Below are 14571 nucleotides of genomic sequence, written 5' to 3' on the forward strand. Positions count from 1 at the left end.
TTGAAGATTAGTTTTGGACTCGGAAATCGTTTCTTGGAGGAGACCATTGTGAAACAACTTTATAATAGGTCGGAAAGAAGTGAGGCAAAGGAATAAATAGCACGGCAACTTCATTTTCCCTACGAAGCAACGTTGCGACGTAGGACGTGTCACAAAGCGTCCTAGGATTATAAAAACTTTTAGAGATTTAGAGATAGAGATCGTTAAAATGGACTCTTGATTATACACACCCCCTCAGGTAAAATAGATCCAACAAAAACAGTCGTCTTTTGTCTTTTCGGTTTCCCGTGCCCAGTTGACTTACGATACGGCGGCATTTGCGTGGCATGGTTCCTGATAATGAAATTCAAGGCCTTCTTCACAGATCATGGCGTCTCCCTGCTCGAACGCCGTAATGATCGACAAGCCTTCGTACAGTTCTTCTCTCTTTTGGCTGATATGGGGGTGACCTTGTCTTCTGATGTTTTATCAGGGTTTGTTCCTGCATTTGAGAAAATTGGGAAGTCCTGCCACGTCTATCTCACTCCGGAGCATGTCATTTTGATACACAACGTTCTGAACTCAAACGGAGTGCAGGCAGTGGCACAGTTCAAAAAGGTTAGGGGATATATCTTTACACGGATCGACGTATTCGGCCACCTACATTTATGTATGAAGGAAAATGTATTTTCAATCTCCATTTTTCGTTTTTTCCCCGTCTATAATTGTACGACAAGAAGATGTCAACCGCATGGCATGGAGTGGACTATAGTGAATAAGTAACTAGGAGGTAGCCCAAGGATCAATCTTCTTTTAGAAGATGTGAGAGCCGTTAAGCGGGCAAATCACCTGCTTTAGGCAGTAGAAGCTCCATTTTGCACGCCACACCAAGCTACCTATCTAGCGACTTAAAACGTGGGAAACTTGCATAAAGAGTTGTGTCTATATACTCAATCAAAGAAGTAAAAGGGCTCAACAACGCAGCTGGAGCTGAAGAGTTGCATCTAAATATATCTACACCTCTCAAGCTGGTTTGGGAAGGATAGGAGAGAGAATCCACGGAAGGGGGCAATAGCACCGCTGGGGTTTGCTACCTTGTAAGACGAAGAACAGGCTGGGGTGGTCCTAAGTGTGAAGTAATCTCTATTTTTGCCGATGGTGACAATCACCTTAGAGCCGCTCCTAAAGCCCCCACCAAGTAGACGATAAAAGACCTAAGATTCCCAATGGTGCCACAGATTCTAGGGCTTGCTCTGTTAACTGCTAGCTCACAATGTGAATTTCAAATATGCTAGTTTAAGACCCCTAGTGAGCTCTCAAATGTTTGATCTTCATTCAGTAGGGTGTAGTACGCAGCAATTGAGGAGGTTCTCAAGGCTCATCCCACATGATCTAGTTGATGATGAAAATAGTGCCTTCCTTTTGTGCCTAGTAGAGTAGGTGATGACGTAGGCTAATTGACTACCAGTAAGGAGCACCCCATGTAATGCAACCCAGGCATACTTTCACCTTTGTAGAATCCTAGAGGCAACTTGGGCCCCGTACATGTCCAAAGGTAGTGCTTTGGGGTCTCCAAGCATTGTTGTGGGCACATTGATATGCCCCTTGCTCTTGCATGTGTGTTCACTAACTATATGCTTCTAGTATGTTCTGAGCAACAAGCCAAGTAAAGAATAAGACCCTCATTAGCTAGCAATTGTACCAAAGAACATCTACCTAAAAGGCTTTGTGATGCTTTGCTTGGTCAAGTGCTGACTGTGAGCGGGGGTCCAACATATCTTTGCTTGCATTAGACATGTTTACCCACCCAAGATGTATAGGACAAGAAACTTGTTGCGCCTTGTGAAAGTGGGCAAAGTGGGTCAATACCACTCCTTGCGTCCTAATCCAACTCATTTAAGGCACATCCTTATGGACGTCTTGTCAAGTGATCATTGATGCAGAGAGAGGCCTTTCCTCTCAACTACACCACATGGATTCTATAAAGAAATGCTAGGGCACACAAAGAGAAATGCAAAAAGTACAACAATAGAGGAACGCAATTGTAGAATGTTAGATGAATGATTAATTGATCTCGCCATGAGATCCTTAGTTATCTTTTTTCTCAACATTGAAGTGAAATGAGCCTATTTCGTGAACTTGCAAATAATGGTCCATATGCAATCATGTAAAGTAATGGTAGGGTTTGTGGGGAGAAACATAGATTGCATATACCGAAACATAGATATCAAAAACATAGAAAGTGAATGAAATAATGAATCATATGCAATGCTAATATAATGGAGGAGCCTTAGGGTTCCTTGTCTCTAGGATTCGTACCAAGGTTGTAGAGTCTAATTGATGATGCCGATTAGAGCTTAGACGTGATTACATTGTCTTGGTTGATTAGGTATTGGATGATGATGGACATAGGAGTGAAATGCATTGACCAATCCTCAAGAGTTGTAGGTGACGAAGATGATTTGATCTCTCAAAATGGTGGTTGCTATCAAGACATGGGTAGTGAATTTGGAGAAGAAAACATAGATATGATAATAAGTACAAGCCTCCAAATAGTAAATGAAGAGTATTAGATTGAAGGCAACCATTGGAGAAGTAAGTTGGAAAGCAACGTGGCATGTCAACAACATAAAGGTGTGGCCAGCTGAGAGGAGACTAGTAGGCAATAAAACGCAATGTTGGAGACCATAGGCAGCAAGGTGGCTTGTTTGTAGACTAAAAGGCATACTTGAAATCAGCGTCACAGATGGGGAGCCTCTGGATATGCTAGGAAGCCCTATATAGCAATGAACACATAGTTTGATGAAGTCACATGTAGTTGAAGAACCTCATGGACAGGTTGTGGTAGGTTGGGCAGTCTTTGGTGGCACTTGAAACAACTAACTGAGTTATCCTCTTGTAGGGGTGTGGATAGTATTGGAGAGTGCTGAGGGATAAACTGATTTGAAGAGGAATGAGTGTAAATGAATGCCCACAACATGCCCTATGTATAGAGAATTTTTGTGCATTTGTTCTACCATGTGAAATCAATGCCAATAAAAGCAAATGAAGCCTTTTTGGGGCTGTTTATGAAGACCGTAATTAAGTTTTAAGTTAACACTACAATTAATTGTTAGTGCATGTGAGGATTTTGATTGCTCAATAACCCCTCTCAAGCCCAAAAAGGTCCTCTAGGTGTTGGGGGGGTAAAGGCACTTGTTGTTGAGCTAAAATATTCATTACTTGCTGATTAGCCTCTTAAACAGCTCCAAAACACACTAAAAATGCTCTTTTAGAGTAAAACCCTAAAACGAAGAGCGGTTCGAGAGAGTTCAGTGGAAACCCTAAAACGGGGAGTGGTTCGAGAAAGTTTAGTGGAAACCCTAATTTTTGGGACGCCCTTCCACATCTATAAATAGACAGGTTGCCCCCATTCAACAATCATCCTTGTTTTGCAGGTTACACCAGCCCACACACCCTCTGCTGTTGTTGGCGCCCAGTTTCCAGCCTGCAGCCCGCCTTCATCTGGTGTCCAACCATCATCGACTGCAGCCACATCATCTTTAGTCTGTCCATTGCTGTAGGTGACAGAAGCCACATCATCTTTAGTCTGTCCATTGCTGTAGGTGACAGCTCTCAGCTGTTGGCGATTGCTCCAAACTGTCCCAGACTGCTATTCAGCCTGCTGTCCATCATCTCCAGGGTCAGCCAGCCTGCGTTTTCAGCATTGCAGGCCCTGATACTCTCAGACACTGTTTCAGCCTGCTGTTTAGAGCAGACTGTGCACAGTTTCCAGGCCCCGATCGGTGGTACACTGCTGCGTTTACCAATTTTCAGCCTCTAGACTGCTGCGTTTTGGTGACCAGCCTATTGCCATTCACTATTCAGCACTCCTACACTCCGACTGGTGGTCACAGACTTGGGATTCGTCTTCGGTGTATGTCACACTCCGACATTGGTCTGCCTTAGAGCACATTGTACACTCTTACATTCATTTACAGCATTCATTCACTTCAGAGTTGTGTTCTCTCTCTCCCTTCTTCTGTTTGTGTTTGAGTTTTGAGTTTTGCGTTTAGGGTTTGAGTTTTGCCCTCTGTGTCTGTGTCTGTGTCTTTGTGTTTCTGTCGTGGTCGTACACTCTGTGTGTCCTCAGTGCAAACCCTAGCAGTCTTCTTAACACGTGTGCCCAGCCACCCATGTATTACTACACTGACAGTACCCACACCTACACATGCACTGTAGGCGACGGACGCCCATCAGTCACTTCATTCTTTATTCTTTCAATGACATTTGAATAAAGGGATGGCCAGTCACACATTGTGATTGTTGGAGTTTCCACATCTTGAGTCTCTTTCTTTCTCTCTCTCTCTCTCTCCATTCGCCATAGCTCACATCTCTCTTGCTTTTGGTTGCTTGTGCTTCCACTTGGGCTTCTCCCTTCAACTGCTATTAGAGCCTTCTTCTCTTTGAGCTCAAGTTCAATCGGGCATCGTTTCAGCTCTTATTCGAGCTACCTACAGTACCATTGCCAGCCATAGCTCCACCTCTTGAGGTTCATATTGAGCTGTCGTTGCTCTAGCACTTCTTAGCACTTCTTAGGACCTACTGGGGCTATCTTAGGGCATTCTTGAGCCCTACATTAAGCTTATTTCAGGGAGTATTCAGCTCAATATTCAGGGTTGGAAATACAAAAACGTTTTTTCAGCTATGGCCATTTTCAAGCACTTGTGCTTGCTCAACCACTTCTCAGCATTGAACTTTCAGGGTTGGAAATACAAACACGTTTTTTCAGCTATGGCCATTTTCAAACACTTGTGCTTGCTCAATCACTCCTCAGCATTGAACAATTGCTCTGGCATTGTTTACCACTCTCCTAGGCATGGACCATTAACATTGAGCATTGGTTTTGAGTCATTGAGCTTCAGCTAATAACTGTGCAAATAGGGCAGCATACTGTCATAAAATAGGGACAGCCATATCTTCAATATTTGGAGCTCGTATATGCTTTCTAGGATGCCCGTATACCTATGTTTTGTTGTCGATACTTGGGGGATCATACGTCATTGGTTTGAGATGTTACTGAACTGATTTGAGTACTCTTTTAGCTCAGTTTCCTCATAGATATTGTTGCTGTCATAGCAAAGCTGTCATGCTCTTGGCTTATGTGATGCTCCCGAGATGCTCATTTGATGTCATTGCTGTCATATCATTGCTCCGTGCATCCATGCTGAAGGAATACGAAGGTCTTGTCACCAAGTCGCGGCTGAACCTCTGAGGTCCCGATCGAGGTGGTACTTGAAGATCTTGGGTATCAATAGAAGAGATGATTGGTCGAAGTCAGCCACCCCAAGAAGTAGAGGATGGGTGAAGAACTTCACGTGGAGTAGGTTTCCCCTTTGAGGTGGGAGGTGGAGGGCCCCCCGTTGAAGTTGAAGAAGTAGATGCCCCCTTTGAGGGCAAAGAAATAACATCCCCCTCTGAATCCCCCTCTGAAGTAGATAGGGAATCCAAAAACTCATGGATCACGGACTCTGAAATGTCTAATGACGAAGGAAGTGCCGCCGGTTGTGTCGAAGAAGGTACTTGGGGTGCCGAAGACCTCCCAGAGGTAGCCTCTCGAACTTGAGCAGTCGAGGGTGGGGAAGAGTGGGGCTGAAAATGAGCAAGAGGTGGGCAACAGTCGCTGTCTCTCAGTGGAGCGGATTGGATAGCCGAAGAAGAGGAAGGAGTTGAGCAGCCACTGTCTCTCGAAGGAGTAGACTGACGAGGAGACGGTATCAAACAATCGTTGTCTCTTGATGGAGTGGACTATAGAACCGCGGGCCGTGGTAGCCACTGTATTCGAAAATAGGTGGGAGAAGACTGCCACTGGCATTGTGACAATCTCCAGGAGGTCATAGCGCCAATCGATCCTTCATGTGCTCGAAAGGACTTAGTGCGCATTGGATGCGTCTTATTGCCTTGAGCATAGTACTTTGATAGCTGATGCATAACGATCTCTGTGGCCCAGAAAGGAGAGGTGGCACAAGGAGTGCTTGGTGGAAGATGCATATACTCCAGGGGGTGGGGAGCAAGGGTCGAACTTGGCAAGCATCGGTGGTGTGTTCGGTGATGCCATAGTAGAAGCACCCAGTAGTCTAGTCATCCGTTGGTAAAGAAGCCATGGGCACCAATGTGCCTTGCTGAAGAAGGAAGAGGTCAGCTACGAACCACGAACCACAATGTCTGCCGCAAGGGGTGGGAGGGTAGTGGAAGGGTTGGAAGTGAGCTGCCAGTGGGAGGAGGATGCGACCAGCAGTAAGAGGGTGTAACCAGTAGAAAAACGCAGGTGAGGAGAAAGAAAGACTAAAAACATAGATGAGGAGAGAGAAAGACAATAAACGCAGGAAAAAACAGCAGCAGTAGTCAATATGCTGAAATCAACTCCGAACAGTGTGTGATAGGTTGGAAACAAGTGCCAGACTTTTATAGATAGCAATGGCCAGCTTGGATCGCGATGTCCTTCGCGTCCTGGGTGTAGGCAACAAGCTGAAATACTTGAAATTTGCAAAAACGAGATTGTTTTCTGAATGGAGAGTGATCAGCAACAGTTGCTTTGCTGTAAACAGTTGCAAACTGTGGGTGGAATGCTGGAAACAGGCGCCAGACTATAGATGACAGCAAGGGATAGCTGAGACTACGATGTCCTCCGCGAAAGGGGTGTGGGTAGCAAGTTGAAAACACCTGAAACTTGCAAAAACGAGATCTTGATGCAACGGAAGAAGAAGAGAAGTGGATGTCAAATCCGCCATCGGTCTTTGCCTTCACTGGAGTGGAGGTTCTTTGCCGTTGTTTGAGCAGATCGATCTTTGTTACGGTGTCAAAAGATGATGTACCATCGAGACAGTAGGGTTTGCGGGGAGAAACACGAAGTGAACTCGGCAAACATGGAGAAGAGAAGAGAAGAGAGAAGAAACTTTGATGAATGGAATGATGAAGTTCTAAATCATGGAGTGAATGTGATACAAGGGAACAAGGGTGCCGTAGTACAAGGAAAATGATGAAGACAGCCACGAACCATGAACCATGAACCACGAACCACGAACCACGAACTGCAATGTCCTCCTGAAGGGGTGTGAGGGTAGTAGAGAGGTTGGAGAGAATAGGTGACGGATTGAATGAATCAGCCATAAGGAATGAATGAGAGTGGCCTATAAACAGGCACAGTTAGTCTAGGATGGTGCCCCTTTTTGAGGTTGCAAACCCTAAATGCAAAACACAGAAACGCAAATTGCGGTTAAAGGGTGAAGGGTTTCTTAACATCTTGGATGCTTGGATGCCACTCACACGAGGATTTTAGCTTTGTTTGCTTGTCTGGCATCTGACTTTTGTTCTAGTGGGAGCCGCTTATTTGACACTTTGATGTTACATTGAGCTTTGGATTTTATTTGCAGTGAGTTTGAGTATGCTGTACCTCATTTTCAGCATGCTGTAATTGTTGACTGTTGTACTATTTATGAGAGTAGTCCTCTCCATTAGATGTTGTTTTGGTTATAGTTTGTCTACAACTTATTGTTTGGTCTGTACCTCTTGTTTTCAGCTTGTTTTGGTAGTGGTTTTGGGGCTATTTACAGGTATTATAGCAGCCGGTTTGGTTTGTACCACATCTCTTTTTCTTGCAATATGGCTGGTTATTCAAATGACAGTGCCATCTTCAACATTGAAAAGTTGGATGGTAGCAATTATGGCTATTGGAAGACCCAAATTTGGCAGGTTTTGGTGCAGAAATCTTAGATTACGCCGATCAAATGCAAGAGCATTAAGCCTAAAGGTCAAGATCAGGATGTATGGGATGACTTAGATGAGCTTTGTAGGTCCACGATTATCATGTTCCTCAACAAGCAAGTTTGTTATAATGTTGTCATAGATGAGCAGTCTACATGAGATCTTTGGGAGAAAATCTGTAGTCTCTATGATAAGCAAAGCTCTGCTTCTCAGATATATTGGCTAAAGCCGCTTATGGACCTTTGTATGAAGGAAGGTACCAGTGTTTCTTAGCATTTGAGCGAGTTTCGTGCTATCATTGGCCAGCTAAAATTTAAGGATAATTTTCCATCTTTGTTCTTGTTGGTCACATTGCTTGAGTCTTGGAACATATTCCGTATTGCTATGTGTGCAAATATGCCCGAGAATGGGCCGCAATTGTCTGATGTAGAGGGTGCACTCCTGACAAAGGAGATAAATAGGAAGAATGTGGATGCTTCTCATGCTTTGACTATTCGGGGTCACCATGATGGCAAGAGAGTCACAAAGGTCTCATTCTAAGTCTTGTGGACAATCTCGTAGTAAGTCTTGTGGACGTAAGTCCGATTTAACATTCCATTATTGTGGGAGAACAAGACATATCAGGTTGCAATGCTATAAAATGTGCAACGACAAGCACAAGGAAAAGGGAAAAGGGAAAGTGCAGGATAAGTCTGATGATTGCAGCATTGTCCTTGCTAAGTCCCATGTTAAGATCGAAGAGATCAATGTAGTGCAGCAACGTAACTCTGATGATGGCTACATACTTGCAGCTTCTTTGGATGAGTCACAACTGACTGATGTCTCACTTGGTTTTACTTAGTGTTGGTTGATGGATTCAGGGGCTTTCTTTCATGTGACCCCTCATGAAGAGTGGTTCCACTCCTATCGTACTATGACTGGAACCGTCCATTTGCAGAATGACTTGGCATTGCAGATAGTTGGTATAAGTGATATCCGTTGGTTCAGGCAGTTTACTTTGCATAATGTTCGACACGTACTGGCTCTCACGAAGAGTCTTATCTCTATTGGCACACTGGATGATGAGGGTTACTTTGTTTTCTTGGGGATTCTTCTTGGAAGATTACCCATGGAAACCTTGTTTTAGCACGTGGTGCCAAGTCTGGCACTTTATATCCTTTGGTTATATCTGGTTCCATAGATCATGTTTTGTCTGTGGTTATAGTTCCACATGTATCTCTTTGGTATTGAAGTGGGAGCTCACGCTTAATGGCCAAGATCCACGGATTGCTTATTGCTTCAAGTGTTTCACGTGAGCACAAATGGCTATCTCTCATCTAGATCATGTTTTGTCTTTGATTGCAGTTCCACATGTATCTCTTTGGTATTGAAGTGGGAGCTCACACTTAACCGCCAAGATCCACGAATTGCTTATTGCTTCAAGCATTTCAAGTGGGCACAAATGGCTATCTCTCACCTAGTCGACGTGCCTTCGATCCTACGAGGGTGTAGCAAGCTTACATTGATGCTCGAATGAGTAGTCTCCTCCCTCAAGCAAGCCGATAGCTCCACGATTTGAGATGTGAACTCAAGCAACCTCAAGTCTCCTCCTTTGAGCTCCATCCTCCATAGCCACGCACGAGACAAGAGAAGAGAAGAGAAGAGGAAGAGAGGAGATGATGGAGAGCTTTTTCACCACGGTCCCTCACCCTTACATACTCACTCCTTCACACTCTCACACTCCCTCTCTCAAGCACACACAAGCAAGCAAAAAAGAGAGGAGAGAAGAAGAAGAGACCACTGTAGCCACACACCAAAGAATGAGCTTCTTATTTACTTTTTGAGTTTATATACAAGCCCTCAATCCCTTGGGCGCCCATCCCCTTTTTACATGATCGGGCATCTTGCTAAGGTCCTCTTTGCCTATTTCCTTCTAGTTACCTTATCCTTTCACCTATGCCTATCTATGTTTTACAATTCGCACAAGAGGGAGCTTGGCGCTCTTTTACAAAATTTTAGTGGTGCCTTTGCATTATAAAATGCGTCTTTGCCTTCGACTTGACTTTTGTGTTTGCCCTTTTGCTTTTGGCATTTTCTCTTTTATTCCTTTGCGTGGTTGCCTTTTTTCTTCATTATTCTATATTTTTGAATTTTCTTTTTCCCGTTTTGCATTGGGGTTAACATTACTCCCCTCCTAGACGAGTGTCACCTCTTCCACCACCTTGATTGATAACACACTGCTCAATGTGGCGGGGAATCAGAAATTAAAGTCGAATGGTTTGCGGCCATTCTCCTTCTGCTTCTAGACCATGAGTTTTGCATTTCAATTCGTTGTGGGAAGTAGTCTTCTCTTGGGGGGATTGGCGCTGCTGGAACCATTGCTGGTTGAGCTTGCAGCCTTTTTTGTGCGTGTTCTAGTATTCTCATTCTCTTCGTTTTGAGCTCTGCTTTTCTCTCAGCAGAGGTGTCCACCTCCTGTTGTACTTCAGGCTGTGGAGAGGGAGGCGGTGGGACTAGCTCATCATCTTGTTGTCCCATCTCATAGCTTGGTCATGCTCCTTCCTATTCTTTGTGTTCCTGTGGTGCTCCTTCAGTGAATTCCAAGGCATCCATTTCTTGTACAATCAAGCTTGCCCTTAGCAAATAGCTCCTCTGATCCTGTAGGCTTAGGCTGACTCTTGCTGCTTGTGGTGGCATATGCAACCCCTGTCTCAGAGCCCTACGGGCGACTCCCAACTTTCTTTCTAATGACTCAATGGCCTCCTTCTCCTATGTTGGGTAACATCCATGATAGTGTTGAGGAAGGTGTGTTGTTGGGCTTCTAAGCTTACTTTTGCGGTCTCTGCCCTGCTCTCTGCTAGCACCTTGTCACCTTCTGCAAGAGCTAGACAGCGCACTAGGTCTTTGACTCTTCTTTTACTTCTGTCCATCCATTCATCTACTCTGTTTTTCATCTCTTCCAAGCTTTCACCATGCCTTTGAGCTAGGATTATTAGTCTTTGCTCTTGTTTCTCAATTTCTCTCTCTAATCTTTTTTGCTCTTTTAGCTCTAAGGCTACCCTTTTCTTCAAATTTTCTATGTACTCTTGATACCTTCGGCCCCTCTCTTCTTTTGTTGCTTCCAACTCCTCCGTGGCATCCTGGACTTTTTCCATCTCCCCTTATAGGTCTTTATGTAGCACTACTAGATCGTCATAATGTTGTTGTAGGCTCATGAGGTTCTGTGTCTCTTCGGTAAGCCTTGCTTGCCACCTGTCTTCTCCTTCCTTGGCCTTGAGCTCGGCTTTCAGCTCACTTATCTCTTTTTGACACAAGGCCACTTGACGGGTTTTCTCGAGCTGGAAGGCTGCTAATGTATCCTTTTCGGCTTGTAGCTCAGCAATAGCCATATTCTTTTCCTCCTTTTCTCTTTCAAGCTGTGAAAGGAGCTCTTTGACGTAATCATCATAGTTAGCGGACGATGGCAGTGTTGTAGGAGTAGTCGTTGTGGATGCTTCTATCTTTTGTCTCTTGGGATCTTGTCTTTATTCCACATCCGCAGCTGTCGGTCTTTTTGGTCCAGTCACTAAGGTTCCTCCACTTGCATTGTGTACCATCTCTTTATTGACGAGGAATTGCACCCAGGCCATGATATTGCTAATATCCACTTTGGGTGTAGAGCCTTGGGGGGTAGGCACTAGGATAGGTGGAATAGGATCAATCAGCCCCTCGCTCTTGCTTTCTTTTACCGGGGGTGGCGTGATTTCTGGCACTTGGGCACTTGAGCCCGGGCTTTCCTCTCTATGTGGACTCATGGTAGCTAGCTCATTCTACTTGGACTGCAGCTTTATTGACATGCGTGTTGCTAAAGCTATGTCCTCTTCTTCCTTCCTCCTTAGCTCTTCGGCTTCTTCATCTGCTGTTCTCTTTCTCTTCTCTTCAGCCCTCTTTTATCCTCTCTGACTCCTTTTCTTTTCTCTTTCTTTCTTCTTCGGCTTTTTTGGACTTTCTTTGGGCTCTTTGTAGGTCTGCTTTCTCTTTGTTTCTTCTCTTTTCTTCGGCCTTCTCTTGTGGAGTCTTTTTCTTTGACTTCTTGGTCCCTCAATGGCTAGATTGTGCTTCTTGCTCTTCTTCTTCGTCACTCACCGTTCTCTCACTGGATTACTCTTGCTCATGGTGAGGTGGTGACCTGTTTGGTGTTTCATCGACTTTTTCTCCACCTTGGGCTTTCTCCAATGCCTCTGTTATATTTATAAGGTAAATTAAGGGAAACATGCACAAGGCATGACCGTCCGGGGTCTTGGGCGCTCGAACGGGGTTTAGGGGAGCCTAGAATTAAAGAGAGTCCTGATGACTTTGATAAGGCCAAAAAAGAAAAGCTGTGTTTCAATTGCCTATCCCCTAACCATGCTGCTTGGAATTGCGCTCAAAAGAAAAAGGGGGAAGACAAAGGAAAGGATAAGGACAAGGGCAAGGGAAAAGAAAAACAAATCCACGTAGTGCAGACCTTAGAATTAACGGGATATGAAAGGTATAAATCTTTAAAGGTCTTGCACATGGATGTACAACACAAGTGTTGTATGTCAACTTCTATGTGGCAGCCTACCTTTGGCCCACATGATTTAGTTAGAGTGCATGGATTGATAGATGGAAAGAAGGTTAGAGTCATGATTGATGACTCTGCTACACATAATTTTATAAATTATGCACTTGTCAAAAAATTGCAACTTCCCCAACAAAAGAGTGGGCATCAATATGTTGTTCGTATGATGCAAGGTCAAGATAATAAAATATGGGATACAATGGTATCAGGGATGGTAAGACTTTTGTTATTCAAGGTGAACATGAAGTATCTGATAATCCTTTGCTGTGTTCTACTGAAGTTTAGAAGCTGATAAAGAAGGAAGTTTGTGAGGTATACATGTTATGGTCTCTTCCTGTACAAAACACTTTTACTTTCTGTAATATAAAGCAACAATTTTCTTATGTTTGTGAGTTGAATGTAAATAATGAATTACGTAGTTTGTTAGATGAATTTAAAGATGTGTTTCCTTCTGATTTACCAAGCGGCCTTCCACCAGATAGGGGTGATATAAATCACCCAATTGACACAAATAAGGATACTCACCCTATTTCTAAACCACCTTATAAGTTAAGTGAAACGCAGCACCAAGAAGTTGAAAGACAAATTAAGGATTACCTTGATAAAGGGTTTATTCAACCCAGTAATTCACCTTGGGCTTCGCCAATTTTATTAGTAAAGAAAAAAGATGGTTCTATGCGACTTTGTGTTGACTATAGAGCACTTAATAAAATAACGGTGAAGAATAAATTTCCTATGCCCAGAATGGAAGATCTTTTTGATCAATTACAAGGGGCAAAATTCTTCACAAAGATAGATTTAAGATCAGGCTATCACCAAGTAAGAATTAAGCCACAAGATGTTCCTAAGACAGCATTTCGTACTAGATACGGGCATTATAATTTTTTGGTGATGCCTTTTGGCCTCACTAATGCACCAGCTACCTTTATGAAGCTGATGAATAGTGTTCTACGGCCCTATCTAGGACATTTTGTAGTAGTCTTCTTGGATGATATCTTGATCTTTAGTAAATCAAGAGAAGAACATTTGGAACATTTACAATTAGTATTCCAACTGTTAAGAACACATTCCCTTTATGCGAAAAAGACTAAATGTGAATTCTTTGCACAAGAGGTCAAATATTTGGGGCATATTATCTCGAAAGAGGGAATCAAGATGGATCCAGAAAAAGTTAGGGCAATTATTGAATGGCCATCTCCAAGGAACCTGGAAGAGCTGCAGATCTTCCTAGGTTTATCTGGATTTTATCGTAGATTCATTCGAGATTATGCCAAAATAGCTGTTCCAATGACAGACCAACTTAAAGGGAAAGGAAAGAGCTTTAATTGGGGAACATACCAAAATGAAAGTTTTCAAAAAATTAAAGTAGCTATTGCTACAGCTCCAGTATTATTAATAGTGGATCCCAATAAACCATTTGTGGTTGAAACTGATGCCAGTGATAAGACGATAGGCGCGGTCTTATTACAAGAAGGTCTACCAGTTGCTTTTGAAAGCAAGAAATTAGACCATGCAAAACAGAATTATTCTGTTTATGAGAGGGAGCTGTATGCAATAGTACATACAATGAAGAAATGGAGGCACTATCTGTACGGTGCCAAACTTTTGATTTTATTGGATCATGAAAGCATTAAGTGGCTTAATGATCAACCGGATCTACACGGGCGTAAAGCCAGATGGGCCGAACTCCAAGAGTTCGACTATGAGATAAGATATAGAAAAGGAAAGTATAATACAGTAGCTGATGCACTCAGCAGAATGCCATCATTAATGAATTGAGTTTTACTCAGTTCACTTCCAACTTGCTTGAATCTTTAAAAGGGAAATGCCAGGTTGATCCGGCATATTCCAATATATGGGAAGCAATAAAAAATGGGGATCCAAATGAAAGTGCTTCTACTAAGGAAGGAATATCTGAGGATGTTCAACAAGGAAATGGAGCATTAGGGGTTGCTCAAACCGGATTCAAGTGAAAGAATTTTACCATTGATAATGGCTATTTACTCTACAAGGGTAGGGTATGTGTCCCGAAAGATACAGAAATAAGGCTCCAGATACTCTTTGAGTGTCATGATACCCCTAGCGCGGGACATCCAGGAGTTAATAAGATTTATAGTCTTATTAAAAGGCAGTTCTATTGGCATGAAATGAATAAGGACGTCCTTGACTATGTGGTCAAATGTAATAAATGCTAGGTTAATAAAGCTGAAAGATTGAAAATGGGAGGACTTCTCCATCCACTAGAGATTCCTTCGGGAAAATGGGAGAGTATCTCCATGGATTTTATT

General features: G+C 43.3%; 1 protein-coding gene across 4 annotated transcripts in view; it reads left to right on the forward strand.

Annotated features, from left to right (window-relative positions):
- Nucleotides 1–223: 223 nt before the first annotated feature.
- The window catches only part of LOC148034098 (Hus1-like protein), a 61055-nt gene continuing 46707 nt past the window's right edge, over nucleotides 224–14571 (forward strand). For 2 of the 4 annotated variants that reach the window (XR_015691431.1, XM_087682099.1), the window contains exons 1-2: nucleotides 224–391; nucleotides 473–597. Coding sequence is in view for 2 of the 4 variants with exons in the window: in XM_087682099.1 (XP_087538225.1) it covers nucleotides 340–391; nucleotides 473–597 (177 nt within the window). In the remaining 2 variants the exon portion in view is untranslated. The remainder of the gene's footprint in view (nucleotides 392–472; nucleotides 598–14571) is intronic. The other 2 variants (XR_015691430.1, XM_087682098.1) reach the window with 1 other exon arrangement.

This window comes from Lygodium microphyllum, chromosome 7, assembly GCF_053477565.2.
Source record: "Lygodium microphyllum isolate KBCC chromosome 7, Lygodium_microphyllum_v1.1.10, whole genome shotgun sequence".
NCBI classification, from domain to species: Eukaryota; Viridiplantae; Streptophyta; class Polypodiopsida; order Schizaeales; family Lygodiaceae; genus Lygodium; species Lygodium microphyllum.